Source organism: Meleagris gallopavo, chromosome 1 (genome assembly GCF_905368555.1).
Source record: "Meleagris gallopavo chromosome 1, MGAL_WU_HG_1.1, whole genome shotgun sequence".
NCBI classification, from domain to species: domain Eukaryota; kingdom Metazoa; phylum Chordata; class Aves; order Galliformes; family Phasianidae; genus Meleagris; species Meleagris gallopavo.
In genome coordinates, this window is record NC_139404.1 from 128870717 (window position 1) to 128892267 (window position 21551).

At 38.5% G+C, this 21551-nt stretch overlaps 1 protein-coding gene across 1 annotated transcript in view; it reads right to left on the bottom strand.

Annotated features, from left to right (window-relative positions):
* Positions 1–21551, bottom strand: part of GABRG3 (gamma-aminobutyric acid type A receptor subunit gamma3) — a 304040-nt gene that overhangs the window by 29867 nt on the left and 252622 nt on the right. Inside the window, exon 6 of the mRNA XM_031557588.2 lies at positions 16203–16340. Within this exon, the coding sequence (XP_031413448.2) occupies positions 16203–16340 (138 nt within the window). The remainder of the gene's footprint in view (positions 1–16202; positions 16341–21551) is intronic.

Sequence of the window (21551 nt, forward strand, 5' to 3'; positions counted from 1 at the left end):
GGTTCCCCAGGGCATTTTTTTCCCCATATTTTATTTGCAGACCATAGAATCATTAAATCATGAAGGTTGAAAAACAAGACAAAGATCATCTAGTCCAACCATCAACCGCTCACCACCATGACCACTAAATCATGCCATTCAGTGAGACATCTAACCTTTTCTTGACCACCTCCAGGGATGGTGACTCCACCACCTCCCTGGGCAGTCTGTTCCAATATCTCACCACTTTTTCTGAGAAGAAAGTTTTCTTAATATACAACCTGAACCTCCCCTGGCACCACTTAAAGAGGAAAAGTCCTCTTGCTCTATCTTTAGTTACCTTGGAAAAGAAACTCATCCTGACTGTCATGGTTTTGTGTTTTGTTGGTTTCCAGTATTCCACATCATAACATCATGTAATGCACTGGGAGTTAAAGTATTAATGCTCAAATTCCAGGTACCTATTCGTATTCATCACGGAAGTCATGGGATCTGGTCCTTCCAGGTGGGGCAGTCTCTTACTGCCTGGCGGTGGGTGCTGGAGGGTGCTTTCCTAACTGTTCCAAGCTTTTCAGGTTTGACTCGGTCTCGGGAACTCTCTCTCTCACCCATTTTATTTGATTTATTAGTCTCAATTTCAATTAGATTGTATTATATTGTGTTATCTTGCATTCTGATATCACAGTTAGTAAAATAAGTTTTCCTCCATAGATTGTTGCTACTGGTTTTTTTTTTTTCCTTCCTTGAGCCCATCTCCCATCTCCCTATCCCTTTTCCCTTTCCCTTTCCATTTTGTTAGGCTGAAGGGTGGCAGGGGCCTACTGGCCGCCCCTGTCACAGGCATAGATTGATCTAGATAACTCTGTGACACCTTACCACAATCTCCTTTCATTCCTACCATCCTACAGTCCTACTGGTATTTGAGCTCAGAGATCAGTACTGAGTATGATCAATTAGCACCAAATGCTATGAAAAAATAAGAATCTGCCGTGGGGCTCACAGGTATTTTCTTGACAGCAGAGAATTACTGATATCTGAGTGTCTTGGACACCCTTCTAGGTTTTCAACGGCACCACCAAGCTTATTATATTCTGCCTCTTTCCAAAGCCTTTTCTCAGAGTTGACTTCCTAGCCGTTCTACACAGAGGTTCAACATCAGATCATCAGCTTCTCAACCCCTCCAAGCCTCCTCATTCTTGCACTATGCCCTAGTCATTCAAATATTGCACTGATGCAATGGCATTTGTGCCCAACCACCCACAGCTTTTCTTTTAAGATTGTTTAATTAATTTATTAATGAACTGTGAACAGCAATGAGGCAAAATCACCAAATGAGGAATGCTTTCTGGTTAATTACTGTTAGAGAAAACTGGAAAATATTCATTTCTTCCTGGACATACAGGGCATTTTTATGTTTCTTTTTCTGTGATCTCTTGACACTTGACACACTTGTGGACTGGGCCCACAAATTCCCCAAACACAGATGGTGAGGGATTTTCCCTGTAGAGCTGAACCTCTGGATTTATTAACTCTAAGGTGCAAGCTCTTCCCTGAATGCCTTAATTCACAGGGTGACCTTACACAGGCAGAGTGAAGACATTTAAAACTTTACTAGCTTTCTTTCTCAAAATGGTTTATTTCAATATACATTTATTTACACTATTTTATACTATTTCAATTCATTCCTTCTTCTGTAATACTTAAATTTCTTTGGTTGCTCATGTGCTTTGAATAAGAAGAAACTAAGCATTAAACAGAATTCCCCACCAACCAAAACTTTTAAAGTCTTAGATATTTAACAGAGAGGCAGAAGATGAAATCATAGTCTTTGAAACACTGGAGTATGTCTGCTTATGATTGACATTGTTGGATTACTAGTTTCAGGAAAAAGTGAGAAGACGGCTAAACATTTCCAGGTGCTTAAGTATTCATTGAAAAAGATTATATCAGACTTTAATGATGTTTGGGTGGTTGAGTATGTTTGATTAATAGCATTGCCATTTTTCATTATTAATGCTAAGGTTGTTAACTTAGTGAAAATCTGAACTGAAATCAAAGCTAGAAATCATCAGAGATCCTGTAATACTAATGCTTGAGGCTGCATTTACATGGAAATGCAGAGGGAGAAAATGTTGTTCTTTCATCAATAAAAACAGTGTGTGTTTAATTCCACAGACACTGTTATAAAAAGACATTCCAGTTTTGGTTTACCTCTGGTTGATTCACCTATAACTTTTTTTTTTTATTTTACTTTCCTTAAGTATATTTAACTGCAACTAGATGCAAATCTCAAAATTTCTACATTGCAGCAGAACAAAATAATCTTTCTCTGTTCCATTTTATTCCTTCAGCCTCCAATTCTGTAAACCATTTTACATTTTTTAGTGAAAAAAAAAAGACCTAAATACGGCTACAGTGGGAAATAAGTACATTTTAACTACATATAGTAAAAATGCTGAGGCTGAAAATATGTTTTCCTGTCTTTTTGTGAAGCAGATGAACTTAAGTAAAATGTTTTTAAATACTAAATTCTGATTGACTATTACTTTTACATTTGCCTCAGCCTGGTTTAAGTTAGTGCACTGGATTCAAGGTTGAGAGAACCCAGTACCTGACTTCCTTTATTTCTCCATGTTTTCCTGATTTTAAAGGTCTTCTTATAATATATACTGACTTGTAAATCACATTCCTCAAGGGTCCCTAGAGGTAGGATGAAAATAAAAGCAAGTCTACATCTTTAAGCTTACTGAATTGATTTTGCAGCACGAAAATCTGAAGATGCAAAGATTAATTATTTTCTAAAGAGAAAAAGCAGTGGAGGCAAGAAAATCTTTAAAAGTTCACTTTCTCATTTAACCATTTAAAAATAAGTTTGGTTTTCTCTTATTGATGGTGATATAATTATCCAATGTTGATAACTGGACATCAGATGATATGAAGTGGTGAGTAATGAAAAAAACGATGAAGAAGTGGAAAGGAGAGAAAAAAAGAAAAAGGCCTAAAAGGTAGGTATGGAAAGCAGAGTTGCCTTTGATATGTCAGAGTGGAAAACTGACCAGTGCAGAGAAAACCTTGCATTTTTGATCACATCTGAACAGGCATAGCGAGATTATTAGTGATCTCCACTATTTAAGATGTGTCTTTGCTGATTTGACACAATATCAGCAGCCATAAAACACTTTTGATGAAACAATCACAGAATCACAGAATCACAGAATTGTAGGGGTTGGAAGGGACCTCTAGAGATCATCGAGACCAACCCCCCTGCCAAAGCAGGTTCCCTACACCAGGTCACACAGGTAGGCGTCCAGGCGAGACTTGAATATCTCCAGAGAAGGAGACTCCACAACCTCCCTGGGCAGCCTGTTCCAGTGCTCCGTCACCCTCACCGTGAAGAAGTTCTTACGCACATTCGTGCGAAACTTCCTATGCTGCAGCTTATGTCCGTTTCCCCTCGTCCTGTCTCCACGTACCACTGAAAAGAGTCTGGCCTCACCGCTATGGCCGCCACACCTCAGATATTTATAAACCTGGATCAGGTCCCCTCTCAGTCTTCTTTTCTCAAGGCTAAACAGACCCAGTTCACTTAGCCTTTCTTCATAGGGGAGATGCTCCAGGCCCTTCACCATCTTTGTGGCCCTCCGCTGGACTCTTTCCAAGAGATCCCTTGTCTTTTTTGTACTGGGGAGCCCAGAACTGGACACAGTACTCCAGATGAGGCCTTACCAGGGCAGAGTAGAGGGGGAGGATCACCTCCCTCGACCTGCTGGACACACTCTTTTTAATGCACCCCAGAATGCCATTGGCCTTTTTGGCCACGAGGGCACACTGCTGGCTCATGGCCAACCTGTCGTCCACCAGGATGCCTAGGTCCCTCTCTGCAGAGCTCCTCTCCAGCAGCTCATCCCCCAGCCTGTATTGGTGCATGCAATTCTTCCTCCCTAGGTGTAAGACCCTACACTTACTTTTGTTGAACCTCATCCGGTTTCTTACTGCCCAGCTCTCCAGCCTGTCCAGGTCTCGCTGAATGGCAGCACAGCCTTCAGGCGTGTCAGCCAATCCTCCCAACTTCGTATCATCAGCAAACTTGCTGAGGGTGGCCACTATCCCCTCATCAAGGTCATTGATGAAGATGTTGAACAACACCGGACCCAGCACAGACCCCTGGGGGACACCACTGGTTACAGGTCTCCAGCCAGACTCTGCACCACCAACGATGACCCTCTGCTCTGCCAGTCAGCCAGTTCTCAACCCACCTCACTGTCCACTCATCTATCCCACACTTCCCCAGCTTTGTTATAAGGATGTCGTGGGAGACAGTATCAAATGCCTTTCTAAAATCAAGGTAGATTACATCTACCGCTCTTCCCCCATCCACCCAGCATGTGACAGCATCATAGAAGGCCACCAAGTTGGTCAAGCACGACCTCCCCTTGGTGAACCCATGCTGACTACTCCTGATAACCTCCTTTTCTCCCAGTTGTCTGGAGATGGTATCCAGCACAAGCTGTTCCATCACCTTTCCAGGGACGGAGGTGAGGCTGACAGGCCTATAATTACCCGGATCTTCCTTCTTGCCCTTTTTGAAGACCGGAGTGACATTGGCTATCCTCCAGTCTTCAGGGACCACCTCTGTTATCCAAGACCTCTCAAAAATGATGGAGAGCGGTTCGGCAATGACCTCCGCCAGCTCCCTCAGCATACGTGGATGCACCCCATCAGGTCCCATGGACTTGTGGACCTTAGTACTGCCTAGGCGCTCATGCACGTCCTCTTTCCTGACTAAAGGGAAGTCTCCCATTCCCCAGACCCTCTCCCTAACCTCCAGGGTGTGGGATTCCTGCGGGAGAGCCTTTTCACTGAAGACGGAAGTAAAGAAGGTATTCAGTATCTCTGCCTTCTCAGCATTCCCCGTTACGAGAACCCCCCAATCCCATCCCATGTTTAAAATTTTAAGGTTGTAATTAAGAAATAAGGCTAAATATTTCATCCCCTTTGTGGTTAGTATCTCATCCTCAAATTCACCATGACTATTCCGAAATGGATGTACTGTTATTTGTTTACTATTTGCAAAATAGCTTCAATGAATAATTTAACTACACCATTATTAAGAAGTCCTTTATGATTTGTAGACCAAAACTTCATTATCCGTGCCCTAACTGGATGACAGCTTTCCTAAATGGGAGAGTAACAAATGACTTTAGGAACAAAGCAAACATGAAGCAACAACAATGGCAAACCCATGTGCTAATGTGCACAAAGATTTATGAACTACATGAATCAAAATGATGAGTTCTATTTAACACTATTTTTTTCTTTTTTCTTATTCCATTCTACTCTGGAATGACTTATGGCCTTCTTTACTTAGTGAAATTCAAATGAAACAATTTCTGAAGAACATAACTCTAAAATTACATCATGTCGTTATATTTCAGAATAGCTGAGGATAACTAAAAGTGATAACAGCATCTTTCAGTGATCTTCTGAGATCAGCTTTGAGCTTACAATAGCCAGACAATCAATTCAATATTTTTCTGAGTCATTACCAATTATAAAAATACATTAAATACTAATTATAGGTTTTACAAAAATCTTACTGTCGAAGACATATTACTTCAAGAAGAAGTTGAACTGTAGGTTTCAAAAATATTCTTTTTTTGTTTGTTTGTTTGCTTGTTTTGTTTTGTTTTTTTTCCAGCATTGGAAACATGGGCTTTTGGATGCCAATGAGTTTGCAATGCCAGTAGCCTTCAAGAAATTATTACTTCCATAGGTTGCAGCACTTGAGAACTGGTTTGTTTCTTCTTGGTTAGTTAAATACTTCAAGAAGCAGTGGAGAAAATGCACATTTATTCATGAATTTGGAGACTCAAAAAGAGATTCATATTCAGGAATTCAGTTATGCAGAATTTAACTTACAATGCAATGCTTAATAAGGTATCAGCATGCTTGAAACAGTTTTAGGAAATTTTGTTCTTTTAATCTCAGATGAATATATAGGAGTAATTTCCTCTTTCCTCAGGAGGACTGCGAACTAGGCTTAGACTAATCACTCACATTTCAGAAATTGTTTGAGTAACGGGCATAAAAAGGATATGTTGGCAGTCCAATTTTAGAGAAAATCAGATGTTATGGAAAATAGGAGCAATGGAAAATGTATTTTTTGCTAAGTTTTCTGAACTTCTTAAAATTTTTCCTGTTTTAAGATGTTTGTTGTGGTGTTGTTGCTGTTTTGCTCAGAGGGATTAAACCTATATGAAATGCAGTTTTATTTTAAGTTTGATGACAACAGAAAAACATTTCACGTTTCATTATACTGTAAGAAATCCTCCATTCATAAATGATAGAATATTTATTGGCATCTCATAATCTTTTCTCTGGAAATTCCACAATGGATCTGATTTTTAAATGTATGACATTAAAGAATGGATTAAGCCTGTGCTCTGAAGTGAGTCATGAGAATACATCTGTGCAAAAGAAGCTACTGCTATCTCTAGTGACATGTCTGAAACCAAAGCTACGCCTGTAATGTGCAGTGTAGAGTAGCAAGACCAAATCAGCTGTCAGCTACTTTAAATGCTGCTAGGGGAAGCTTAAGGTCAGCTCTACATCCTTGCTAAAATTCTCTGGGGGTGATGGAGGGAAATATCATCAACTCAATATTGACAGCACTGTTCAGGGATACTTCATGCAGAAAGTGTAGTCCTGCTGCACAACGTAGCCTCCGCGCTTCAATGTCTCTGGTGACTTCAAACAGAAAAATAGCTCAGGATTGCTCCTTGGAGGTTTCTGATGAGGCCTGGTCCAAGAGTAGACACAGCCTGGAGGCAGTCTGAATAACAAATAATTAAATAAATCCCAAGTGTGTAAAACGTGAAGTCCAGAGCCTGCTGAGGATATGCTTTAAGGACTGTGGAGAACTATTCAAGGACTCAGTTTTTCCAGAAGAGCTCTTAAAGATGTGGCCTTAAGAATTAACCTTTTTATTCACATAAATAAAAAGAAGTTACAACAAAGTTTTCTTCACATTTAAACGTGCTTCTCTTTTCATTCCTTTTTTTTGGTAACATTTAGCAAGTTCTCATCTTTCTGAAGGAAATAGTTAGGAAAATCAATTGACACTTTTTGTCTCAGAGGAAGAACTGAAGAATAAGTATAGAACAAAGAATATGGGCTGGAAGTTGATAAGGTGAAATTACTACAAAATACATTTGAACTAATGTTTTGTGCTAATAGACGTGCTGTATTAACTGATATAATATTAACAGTATTTATTTCCTAGGAGTTATCCTTATTTTAAAAAAACATGACTAGATGGTAAGGATTTCAAATTAGAGTGGACCAAGACAAAGACTAGAACTATGATCGACAAATTTGACTTTAGCTTTGCCTGAAGTTTTTCATAATTCTAAGAAGTAAACAACTACTATATGAAGATGGATAGAAAATTAAGAACATTCTTAACACGTAACATTCTTACGTGTTTCATAGCAGCATGCAACTAGTGAATGATGCATTTTTTTTTCTCGTCAAGCTGCTTTATAATTCTTCTGTGATTCTCCTACTTCATTACCCTAAGAAAACTTAGGTTTTGAACCGATAGTACTGAAGGAATAATTTGGCACAGTGTTTATAGTATGCAAAAGATATGCCTGAAGCTGTGAACATGAAGAGCAGGAAACTCTTTAGATGCTTTTTCCACTCTAACTGCTCCTACTTGTAGCAGGCCTACAATTAAGTGCAATACTGAATTGAATTAGAATGTGGGTGGTGGTTCTGTACTTCCCAGATGAAAATTTTTAACTCATACTTAACTAAAAATAAGTTGTTTTCCTTACATACAGAACTATACATGATTTTGTTCAGGGCAGGGGATCCCAAGGTCCAGGATACACTTGAAAAAATTGAATAAGCAGTTACAGACACTTATACAATTAAAGCAAACATAGCTGTGGATTGTTTCTGTTAAAGAAAGATAAGGTAGATGAGATTGCATAACATTTGCTCTGCGGATGAACATAGCTGAAACCAGTTTTCCGAATGCCAGTCTTTGGACATCATATCAGAATGATAATTTTAATCTTCCTCTCAACTGGGGATAAGTGCAAGATTATAATTTTATGAAAAACTGGGAAAGATTTTCTAAGTGAGGCTGACAAAAATCTACCCCATTATCATGCAGATTTTTTCTACATAAGGATATTGTCTACTATTATAGTTCTACCAATGGTTAGTATGACAAAATGTAATAAGACTAAACAGACTTAATTGCAAGGCTCATTAAAGTAGGCAATGTATTCAGGAAGATTAATCTACTCAGAAGCATAGGGACGCTGGCAGAACTCTGTAGAAGTCACTGGCTTTTCTGAGATCTTTGGCTACTTGATACACTTGAGATCATGTCTTTCCCCCCCTGGAAGCAATGAAACTCTAGCCCTCACCTTCAGCTTTTCTCAAGCTGACTATAATTAACTTTCTATGATGTAATGGGTGATAGTCTATTTTGGTGTCTTCTGCCAGGTTTATTTTATAAACACCACAATGAATTATGACTGATGCCAGCCCAGATTTCTGTTGCTGCCAAATGTGATGCAAGTGGCAAGGGTTCACCTCTTGTTTGCTGTGATATACTGTGGTAGCCCTGGTTATAATAGGCTTCCTCACATTTCAGAAGTGCTGCCTCGGTAACCCCATATCAATATTTTGATTGTATTCGCTAGAAGGAACTTTGGAAACTTCCTAAACACTTTTTTCCTAGTGTGTACTATTCCCTTAGTTACCTGATAGCATAGCTCTTACCTGCCAACCTGCGGCAGGTAATGTAACGATGCACGTTGCCTTCAATAGATGTTAGATAAATCCAGATTTGGGCAACTAATCATAGAGTGGATTTTGGTTCTTGACAGTATAATTAGGGAGAAAGACGTGTTAACTGAAATGGAGTTGAATGAGACTTGAATGTTGTGAATACTACCTGCAGAAAAGAATTCTAGAAGCAAAGATCTACCATCATCATAAGGTAGGAATCAGGAAATATGACTCTGATGTGAAAGAATAAATGCTAATTTTATGGAAAACTTGCCAAAATGCTACAGTTCTTCAAGGCATGACAAACTAAAATCTAAAAAGTCACCTAGCATCTTTCTGCTACATGTGAATAATCATCCCACTTTGTATCTTAAAATTCTCATTATGGTTGAAGATTAAACAGTGAATAAAACAGACAATGCCCTGCGCAATACTATGGGTTCTAAATTAAGTGCAATTGCTTCTGAAAGACTTTTAGATAACATTGTAGCAACCTCAGGAAAAGGCCAAACCTTCACAGTTTGAGTTAATATAAAACTTTTGATTGCGTTAATCCTAAATCATCAATACAGCACTCTAATGGAACTGAAGTAGGAATAAAAGCCAGGAGAGCAACAGATAAAACATTTTCAATAGAGGAGTGAATGAGAACATTAATTCAAGAACATTATAAAGTTAGACACATATGAAACTTCCAAAATAAGGAGCTATCAGGTAAAAACCCTGCTGAAGAAAAAGCTAATGGGAAAACATTACATAATTTTCCACAGAATGTGAAAATCTTTAAGAAGGACAACTTAAGATCCTTATCAAGAGCAACTGGGGATTTTTTAGGGAAAAATCACTTCCTACTTAAATTTCTCCTAAAGAAATAAACGTGGGCAAAGACCTGCCTCTGATGTTTCCACTGTCTACCTTTTATCCTTTTGCTTTCACCAAAAAATAAAGATCTTTTATTTCTAACCTCTCTCCCCACTTGCCTATATATGAAACACTGCAATATTGTCTCCACAAGACAAAGAATAAAAATGAAGCCAGTTATGTATGCAGTTCTGCCACTCATAAAATATGAAAAGGAATAAAACCCACTCAACCAGCTTTGATAATCATTTATATTGTTCCTAAGCAGAAGATGGAAAGTGTTTCTAGAGCATAATGTACTTATCCTGATGTCACCTTACTGTTAAGCTGAGTTTTCTTAGTGAGTGACCGAACAATTACTTAGAGCAGTGCATTAAACACCCAATTTCAGACTTCCGCATGGCAAAGCCTGATCAAAGGCCAGCAACAGTGGAAAGTTTCATTAACTGCAGTAGGCTATGGATCAAATTATCAACCACTCTTGGGAGATGTTTTTGTAATGAGACAGGCAAGTGCTGGATTTTCACGGCAATATAAAAGTTTTGATTCTTATACGCATCAGTTACACTTTACTAGAATAGAAGTATTATTAGTAATCATCCATTTCATTACTGTATTTCCAACCTCAGAAGCTGATGGCAAACTTACCAGAACTGTACACAAACGAAGTGTACAATATCAGAGCATGATGAAGTGCTGTAAAGAAATAAAAGTTCAGATTTCACTTAAAAAAACTACAGCTTATCCAAAATATTTGTTCTGATTTACTATCATTTCATGTGTCAATATATTTTAAAAGTCAATACAGACACAGTTGATTATCTCTGCTAAACTGGGATTTGATGTACCACAAATATTGTATCAGAGATAAAAAGTCAGTGAACAGATTATTGCTAAATCTTCTTATAAACAGACTAGCTTTCTCATGAATAGATGTTAACTGTCAAAAAAAAAAAACCAACAACTTATGGTATTCAGTCATTCCACAGATTATGGCTAAGCTGGAGGTCTACACAGTGAGCCCCTCCCCTGAACAGGATGGGTGCCGGTGTAGTCCTATGTGGCTGAGCTGTAGCACTGCCCTGGCTGCAGTTGAGCATGGAAGGCACAGAGCAGCTTTTGCAGATGAGGCTGAATGCTTTGTCACCTATATTCTGCTGACTTTTTGAAAGTTTTAGGCAGCTGAGCACCAAAATTGTTTTTAAAATGGAAACTGAAATCCAAGGAACATATGGTCTGCCCACATTATAAAATAAACGTGACAGATTTAAGTGGGGTTGCTGAGTCAAAGCTTTGTACCTTGGCTGCCAGGTGAAGTCTCAGCTGACCCATCATCTTCACTGATCTTCTCATGCATCTGACATGGCAAATGTCTTTGTGAAAAACAGGACAGTTCAGGCCCAAATCAGTCTGTGCCATATAACTGATTCCCAGACATGGTTCAGGATTGAGCATGTGCCAGGGACCATCCCCACCACACATGCAGTTGGTGTGTAGGCAAACTGCTTGGAAAGTAAGATAGCTCCTTTGCAATCAGCATACAATTGACATCAATGCCCAGGATAGTTGCTGGGCATGTTCCATTTATTGCTGTAAATACAACATTTGAGCACAGCATGTCCATTTTGCTCTCCAGGCAGGCTAGACATATTGCGTATTTCTTAAAGCCTTAAAGTTTGCACATCTTTCTCACTTCATCTCTTGCTGCATTCTCAAGAAGCTATTAATCTAAACGTCAGACATAAATTCAGAACCCAGTGTTCAAGAGCCTAAGGACAGCTACAGCAATCCTATACCTATCAGATATAAAAGAAGACAAAAAAAATTGTGACAGTGGGTTATACTTGAAGCCTAAATAGACCAAGAGAGGTAGGTGTGTCAGGACCAAAGAATGAAGAGCAGAGGAACAGAATTCTTCCACCAAAAGCATTTTTGGTTCTATCTCTTTGTAGAGTCTGAGACTAACTTGAGATTGATTCTTTCCACAGACAGATAGGTGACAGACAGAGGCACTGAGTGAAAGCAAGTTCTGAGCTGCTAGAATCCAGCTATACCTACACTCATGCATTCAGATTTAAAAACAAAAATAAATCCCCAATCATCTTTCTCTCTCCTTCAGTGCTCACATCAGTCAGAAAGGAATGAACTCTACTTGGAATAATGACAACCCAGAGTAGATGCCTGATGGGGTCTTGAAACTATAGCCTAACAATTAAAGCATTTGAGTTTATGTGATACCCTAGCAGAAAGAGGCCAAGTCCTTGCAGTGCTATGTAGGTAAAGGTACGCACTGTTTTCAAATTACCGAGGCATTTGTCTGCTTCAGAATGTTATCTGATCAACAACAGTTTGTGCAAAATGGCCAACTGAGGCAAATCCCACTAAATTGGGTGTTTGAGAAATTAAAAAACAAATAAACATTTGTCTTGAGAAGAATACACAAATGACTCTAGGAATCTGATAGTCCTCAGAAAAACTTGGAGAGTGTCAGCTAATGCTTATCTCCATGTGACCCACCCCTTAACCTGATGGGGGCTCCCACAGCGAAATTTGGCTTTGCTACAAAAATACATATATTTCTTTTCTCTCCTACCAAAAGCTGTTTATGTAGGTACTTGAATCTTCTTAAAATACAAGCACTGTTTGCTTTCTTATTTTTATTCCAGGGTAGCATTTTACTTGCCATTTAACGTCTCCTTAAACAGACTGTGCACTTTAAATTGTTTTGTTACTAGCATTTTCCCCACACAGCTTCACATAAATGTGTGAAAAAAGATACTGACCTTGCTTTGTGGCACTGTGACATAGGGCTGAGAAAATTATCTAAACTGAGATCCACACCGAAGCAACAACTTCAAAATATTTCAAAATATACAACACAATTTAGAAGTTGTATGACAGGAAGACTGCACTCATCATCATCCATCTGCTATTTGCAAAGGTATACCTGTTTATGGCAGCAGTTATGGCCATTTATTGGGTCTGGATTTTGATGGGGATTGTTCAGGAGGTGCAGTAATGCTGTCTATCTGGTTCTCTGTATTTATTTTCTAATGATCTGCTACCAGCGATTTTAAATGGAGCACAGTGTTGTTCTCTATTTCTGTTGTATTAGCTTGAACATATTTATGCAAAGGCTCCTTTGGACAGCAAAAATCTCTCAGGCTAAAGGCATCTGAAGAACATAAATAGAACTTGTATGGTGCAAAGAAGTTTTCAAGTAAATGAAAGTGCGATTCAGTAGCTACAAGGTCTTTGTGTTTATCTAGGAGTGTAAAAAATTGAGTGCCTTAAGGAGAATGAATAGGCTTTCCCTGGGGGAGATTTTAGCAGAAAAGCACAAGCAACACTACAGCTCATTCCATTACATTTACTTGTAGATTCCTTCACAATTCTGAGAATGTTGTGGCAGTTTTTTTGCTTTTTTTGTTTGTTTGTTTTGCTTTTCTTCTTCCAAATTCTATGAGCCTAAGGTATATTGCAAATACACAGTGTGCTTTTAAGCATGACGCTCTCTTTCTCACTCCTGTTTTCCTGATCACCCTTCCATTGGCTGATCGGCAATTTTAAAATTTCAGGTTTTTTTCCTTATATACGTTTCCTTCCTTTTTTTTTTTTTCTTTTTTCTCCTCTCTCACAGCTCAGTGCCAGGTGGCTTAATATTCCCCCTTCTTTAATTATCTTTGTCAACCTTATTTGACATTGTAGTAAGATAAGTGCTCTTGTTACGGTATTTGAGTACCTTGCCAGATGGCAACAGTGTGGGAATTCTCCCAAATTTGTGAATTAGTTTGATATGACCTGACAGTGAGAGCTTACTTAGAGTGTAAGACAAAGGTGCTTGGCCACAGCACCAACACAGTGAGCTCTATTGTGTAGATTATGTTTGTAGCTTAGCATGAAACGCAGTAATCATCCTCAAGAAAAAATGTTGAGTATCTCTTCTAGATGGCAATGAGGACTTTCCCTGGTTGCCAGATTATTGTAAGAGAGAACAGTCCTCTTGCAAGAGTAAAACACGCCACTATGTTAATGCTTTGCCTTGCTGGCACACAGCAAGAGGTGACAGAGCTTCTTCTCTTTCTCAGACATCAGAAACAGTCTTTGCTATGGCTGATTTCCTACTTGCATAATTCCTAAATTGCCCAGGATTAACAGAAAGGTTATACAAATGTTTGGAGGGAAAAAAAAAAATGTTTGGAAAGATTGAAAGAACATCAATTAGCAGAACTCTGCTGAGTACAGAATCTACTCGATTTGTGGCTAAAATGAACTGGCTTACACAAAAAACGGAAGAAAAGCAGCATGTTGCTGTGTGGTCAGTGTGGTCTGTCTTCATTATCACTGTAACTGCTGAAAAGGAGCTAAAAAAGGCATATCTGAACTGGATACAGGCAGGTAACACTGTGGTAGTTCCCATATTGTAGATGAACACACACTTTAGTGAGAAATAATAGTGACATAAAACAGCAGAAGGGTGTAAGTTAGATGTGGAAAAAAAAAAAAAGGTATTAGGCTTTTGAATCCATCTCCTGCTACAGGAGGACCATTCCCTGCAGTACATTTTCTCATGTTTTGTCTAGTCTACTTGTTAATGCCCTGCATAATAGTAAATTTCATAATTTCCCTTAGGAGGAACAGATGACACTTTAGTACCTCTCCCTGTCAGGAAGCTGCTGTTGGTATCTTGCCTGCTTTCATTTTCCCAGCTCCATCTTGTTACTCCTAACAATTACCTGAATAACACTACACATAATGCTGCTCTTTTTATCCCAGCTCTGCAGTGAGATGGCAGCTAGGGACATCTATAGGTTGCCAGAGGGTAATCCATGGGAACTAGTCTCCCTGGAAAGCAGCCCAAAACCAAGGGCGTTCTATACCTGCAGTGTTGCAAGGTCAGCCCCAGTGCAGCCTTCTTTTCATACATTCACTTCTGTGCATCCAGATTCAACTGTGCACCCACCATTTTGAGAATCGTTGTACTGTAGCACAAGGCATACTCAAGGTTTTCCAATGTACCATGAAATTTTCCCTAGTCCTGGCTCTGGATTGCTCCTGACAGTAAATAATGTTAATATTCAGTAAATCTGGCCTTGAAAATACCTTGGAAAGCAATGAAAATACCCCTGGAGAGTTCATTATAAAAAATAATTTAAAATAAGTCCATGTGCAAACTCAACATCCTGTTTTTCATATATTTATTGACTGAGAGCCCCTTTTCAGTCATCTGCTGGCCAGAATATGAACAATATATTTTTTGAATGTGAATATGAATAAATATGAACAAATATTTTTTCTATCTAATAGTACCAGTAGGTTATCTGACCCATGTATTTTACAAAGTTTCTCCCAGCTTAGTTCCCACAGCCTCCTGACAAGTTTGTTTCAGTATTGTTTACAGTGTTTCAATGAACTCCAGGTTGCCAAAAAGTTTCATTTGTTCCTAATAACTTTAGGAGAACAGAAATGTCATGATGGCTCCAGTAGGTACAGTTCAATACTGCACTCATAAAAATGAGTGAATAGAGGCAGCAATAGCAATAATAGGAGAAACACATTGTCTATTCATTCATCTTAAAGAAACTAGATGCATACAGAAAAGAGCGTGAGAAAAACGTTTTTGTTGTTGTTCTAAGTTAACAATTTACTCTCTTGAAAGAAACCTAAAAATGGTTTTATCCTGTGCAAGTCAAGAGGTTGATAGGTCTATTTACTTACCAAGACACTATCAACATCTTAATAAGGCTAGCTGTGTAATTCTTCCTGCAAGTGAATTTAGCGGTTCTTCATACAAACTGAAGATAGCATCACTCCAGATGTGAACAAAGCAGGAATAGTAGACCTTCCCTATTCCTGCTGATGACCAGCACTGCCTGCATACTGTGGCACCAAGTACATGCTTGACTTTGGATCACTAAGGGACAAAGGTTTAGCGACTCAGTCAGTCAGGTTGATGAGTGGATTTGATAATCTTGAAAGTCTTCTCCAACCTATATGCTTCTACATACAGATACTTTAATGATTCACCAACTCCTGGTCCAACTTATGGTTCATTCACCTGAATAAGCATTCCTGAGAAAAATGCAGGCTACAGAGATTTCTATCAATAATAGAAGAAAATACATGTTTGCTACATTTTGCTCTGCTAAATAACAAACCCCAAATACTCACTAAAGCTTTAGTGATGCTTCATTACAAAAAGTATCCAGTCCTCAGAATAAATTACTAATGTTATTTGGTAGGACATGACCTACCAGCAGTGATTTCAGAGACTAATCAGTTTTTTAATTGGTCACACTGTTTCCCAAACAGTAACATAGTACTGCCTAAATTGGAACAGTTAATAATAATAACAATAGGATTTTCAAAAATTTGCCATCAGTTAAGCAGATGTTTACTTCCAGCAGGCTCCTTCTATGGCTCAAAGAAGACTTAACCAACTGATGATTATGGAGCTTACTGCAGAGTCTGAGTAACCATGAAGCTTACTTCACTCATACATAAAAAATACATTCTTTGAATTTTATAAGTTTTATAAGTTTTGCTATTCTTACCTGCAGAGGTGTTCACAATTTCTGAAGTATTTCTGAGACCCATAAAGTCAAACTGATAGAGTCTCCAAGACTTCTGGTCAGCAGCTTCCACTGAGTTTTTTCTCCATCTGTAAATCATTTCTTCTTTAGGATAGCCATCTGAAAATAATTAAATAAGTATCATTTCATTAAAAAAAAAAAAAGAAAAGAAAAGAAAAAAATGCACATAAGTATCTGTTCGCTGATTCAGAGATATTTGAGAATAACTAAATTTCTGATCTGACACCTAGTGATTTTGTCAGCATAGTTCAACTGAGGAGTAGTAATGCACACAAAAATAGAGATGTAACTCCAGGAAAACTATGAATTTCCACAATTGTTTCTTTTTTTTCCTCAATAGAGAAAAATTCTGATTCGTTCTATCAGAAGTAGATTTCTTCAGAGATGCCACTGATTATACTAATTAGTTGTCTGGACACAGTACACTTACTGCTTTACATATACACTGAATAAGTAGGGCAAATTATATTATTAAAAAAAAAGTTGAAAAAAGCTGAAAGTTTAAAAAGTGAAGATAGTCATAATGCAGTGTGTGCTACTATACTTTTGAAGTTAACGCAAAACAGTGAAAAAAAAACCCACATTTTTTATTAGCTTGAGATTTTTAAAGTGATTATGTTATCATCTTATTCTAAAGGCCATAATAATTAATGAGGCCTCACCTGACCTACACAGCTGAAATAGCTTCTGAATGTCTTTCTTTATCAATTTAGTACTCAGAAGCCACAGTTAATTCTCATGCCAATATTTAATTTCCTTTTTTGTTAGACTGGCATTTTCCAATAGAAGTCCAAAAACAGTTCTTCAACCAGTACTAATCATAATAAAAGACAATCTAGAAAACAATGGTACGTCCATGCCAGTTAAGACTAGATTGTTCTCTAATGCATAATCCAATATACTTCTATTCATCTAATAATTAATGTAGTAGATGCAGATTACAAAGCAAATTAAAAGCCTACCAACAACAAAGACAGTTAATATAAATATCTCATCAGTATTTTGGATACTAATACACTTGGTGTTTGTGTTGCAAAACTGCTTCTCTGGTCATGGTGCTTTTTCTTGACATTTTCCCATATGTATCTTCTTTGTCTTGTTTAAAATTTCACCCTGCTGGGCATTGTTTTAAGGTATGCATGACTTCATTTATCCTTCTTCTTTACACAGCATGAAAAATACCTACAAGTCCCTCAAGTCTAACTTGCAGAAAATAACTGTGTTTTAATTCAAATGTAATATCCACATATTTTCCATGAATGTGAATAAAGAAACAATGCATGAAAAACCTAAGTGAACAACAAAAACAAGCCCTGCCATTCTCCACAAGAACTCTTGTTGCCAAGCAATTTTCACTGCCAATTTTGTTGTGCCAGGCTGTGAGACTGATTTGAAGGTTAACTTTTTTTGGCTGGCAGATTATGGCAGAAGATACAGAGGTACAGTGAAAGAACAGAAAGCTTTGCAGGATCTCCAAGCCTTAACAGTGAATCCCCTAAATTTTTTTTAATCATAGAATCACAGAATGGCCTGGGTTGAAAAGGACCACAGTGATCATGTAGTTTCAACCCCCCTGCTATGTGCAGGGTCGCCAACCACCAGACCAGGCTGCCCAGAGCCACATCCAGCCTGGCCTTGAATGCCTCCAGGGATGGGGCATCCACAGCCTCCTTGGGCAACCTGTTCCAGTGTGTCACCACCCTCTCTGTGTAAAACTTCCTCCTAATATCTAACCTAAATCTCCCCTGCCTTAGTTTAAAACCAACCCCCTTTTGTTTATACACTCCCTTCAAGTACTGGAAGGCCACAATGAGGTCTTCCCAGAGCCTTCTCTTTTCCAAGCTAAACCATCCCAGTTTCCTCAACCTTTCCTCACAGAGAGGTGCTCCAGTCCTCTGATCATCTTAGTGGCCCTCCTCTGGACCTGCTCCAAGAGCTCCATATGCTTCCTGTGCTGGAGACCCCAGGCCTGGACACAGTACTCTGGATGGGGCCTCACAAGTAGAGTAGAGGGGGACAATCACCTCCCTCTCCCTGCTGAACAACTGTTTTTTTTTTTTAAATGCCCATTAAGCCTGGCTGCTATTTGAGAGAGCCTCTGACCACTTGCTAAACAAACAATGTGTAACTGAAAGCCTCAGGAGCCTTCCCACATTGGCTTAATTTGGATACTTTTGTTTCCACAGTTCAGGAAGAAAGAGGTATTAAATTTCCCCCAGTCATGTTGCGGCTTCTATGCCCTCATGCTAAGAGGCAGAAGCAGAATTGCCCCTTCCCTGTAAAGCAGTTATGGAACCACAAGGGTGCATACCAATGTGGTCTGGGTCCTGATCCTACCTCCTAGCATGGATTTATGTCCTGATACAGAGGAAAGGAAATCACTGCTCTCTTGCAATCAATACACCAACTTGATGCAGAATTTGTTGCCCAAATTGTGAATGTACAGATTTTGTAGTAGGCAGTTGATGGGGCCTCTTTTCTCAAATGAATTCTGAAAGATTCATTAAAATCACATTGACTACGTGAAAATGTTAAGATCTTAAAAACTGAGATTGCATTTGCAATATGTCGGGATAAGTTTGATCAGCAAGATAGAACACCAGAGAAGATGAGATTTTATTTGGCCACACAGTGAGTTCACTAATATTTTGAGAGGAAAGAACAGCACAGGGAGATTTTTGGCCTTTCTTTATCATTTTATGGCCAGCCCACCAAAAATCAATTACAGTGTCAATAATATGGGAAACTTTCTGTTACATGATCCAACGCATAGCTGTTTGTTTCTGTATGAGTAGCATGTAGTCAAGTGCAAGTTCCTTCAGTATTCCTACTGTAGTTTTGACTAAACAGAGACAGCTTCAATTTGGTAATGACTACTTTCAGTACTACTTATCGTCACTAAATAGTAAGGAACTGATTCCAGGAGATGAGCATGCCCTTTAATCCACAGATACTGACATCTGCTCTTACAATGGCTATATTGCATCAAAGGAGAGAGTTATTACTGATGCAATGAGAGTTGTTTCAGCCTGTTTCAGCCTGTAACTGTTATTGTGTTCTGCTTCTCTATTGTGCTCGGTGACTTCACCTCTGCACTCATTTGAAGGGTATAATATTTCCTATGGAATAATGACACATCTGCTTAGACAATATATCACAACTATGATTCATCTAACTTACAGAATGGGCTATGGAGAATGGCTGTTGGTATGGTGATGGTGGTATGCAATATTTCTTGTAGATAGCCTAATTGTTTCGAGCCCTCTAAATGCTTCATTTTACAACATTATAAGACCTGGAGACCTCAGTGCTTCTAGAAGAAAATGTAACTTCTGCTATTCAGCTTGCAACACAACTAAGAGCGTATTATCTATAGAAGTGTCTGTTTTCTTGCACTTCACCAGCTTGACAAATGACAGTAAATTACCTTAAGTTCTTGACCTTATGGCATCAAGCCATCCATGCTGAACAAATTGCTATCAAGTGCACTTAACCTGGGAATTGCTTTAGGATATGCGAGAATATCCATACTATGATGGAGCAATGCTCCAGGAGAGCAAGAAGACATTTCAGTGGTTACTAGTCAGTCAGCAAGGGAAACAGCTGGGGAAGCAGATGACGCTAACAACAAATTGACACTGTGTTACAGCTGTTAAGCTTCTGATAATATGCAACTCTGGAACTTCTCAACCCATGACCTTCAATTTCTCAGAAATTAATTTATTTGAGTGTCTCTGTTCTCTCTCTCTCTCTCTTTTTTTTTTTTTTTGGTCTGATTGTTGTTCTGTATGCTCTGTTGCAGCTATTCTTCCAAAAGTTTTAGATTTATATGCTACTATGTAAGAATTTTAGAAAGCACCTTGACCATCCAAATTTTTGTAAGATTGGCATTACATGCATTTTGAGTAAATTAAAATGGAGCGAAGAACATATTTTGCTGCAGTTAATTTTTAAGAATACTCTGGGAGGTATCCATATAATTGCTGTTCATGAATACAAATGATTGGTACCTTGAAGCTTTACTCAAAGGCTTAAACATACACATTTTCAAAATGTACCACCAATTTTAATCCCAACATTGTAAAACAAACATTCATAAGTAATAAATGCACTTTCTACTGTTTTGGAGGTGAACCTACAATCACAGAATGCTAAATTGTTATGACAAACCATGAGATTCTGTAAATTTTATTTTATTTCCCTTCTGTTATTGGAATAATTGAACAAATGTTACCATAGCTTCTCACATCACCACATCATTTATAATGGATAGGTTAAAGATAATGGACAGTTAAAAATAGTCATGCTCCCTGCTCATATGGATTCACTTCCTATGAAGACTAGGTGGTTTTGCAGAACTCTCACCAAACCACTGGAGAAATGGTCAAGGCCAGAAACATCTCCAGGCTGGATGCGAGGCTTATGCAGTCACAAGGTAGTAGAGAAAAATGGTGTGAAGTAGCACTTGAAGCACATCTGCTGTAGGAGTCAGCCCTGATGGAAAATCAGCAACTTCCGTAATAGAAGCATTGACGTATTTGTGCTATTAGTGCACTCTAACCTTGATTTCCTCAGTGTTGTTTATGCTCTGGGCATCTCAGAACAGTGGTTGATTTCTACATGTCGTTTCTCTTTCTGTTTTAATGGTCCTATTTCAGTAAGATTGTAGAGATGGGAAGAAGGTACTGGAAAAGGGATCGTACCGACAAGGACAGAGAATAGGACAACTAGATGTTTTACTTGGAAACATACCACTTTACATTATTTTTACTAAAAATAGTAAAAATGAAAGAGAAGGAGAAGAATGTCTCCCAACTTTTCAGACATAATTTTACTGCTGGTTCCTCAAACTTTGTATTCAAATATTACACAGGCAGAACATGCTTGTAGCAGGAAAAATAATGCAAAAATGAAACTCATCTCTCCTTCCAGGCCCAGAGCATGTAATGACGAGCTAATGAAAGCAGCAGCAAAGGTGAAAATATGGGGAAGCATGAAAGGAAGGATCAGTTCAGTTAAATATCTGCCAAGAGGTTGATGCTTGTGACTGGAATATATATCTGAAAGACATAGCTGGATTCTAGGAAGGTTCTGCTTTTCCATGAATGTTTGATATATTCAAAATCAGAAAAGAGTGTGAGCTGGCAGATAAGCTGTCACCATCTGCTTTTGCTCAGCTTACACCATAGACATGGAGAGAGGATGGCAGATTCAACTGCTGCTGATGAAAATGTTGCAGAGAAGATGTCCTGACACAATTAGAGGCAGGCCACTAAAGGCAGCCCTTTACACCTGGCAGCCAGCTGCTTC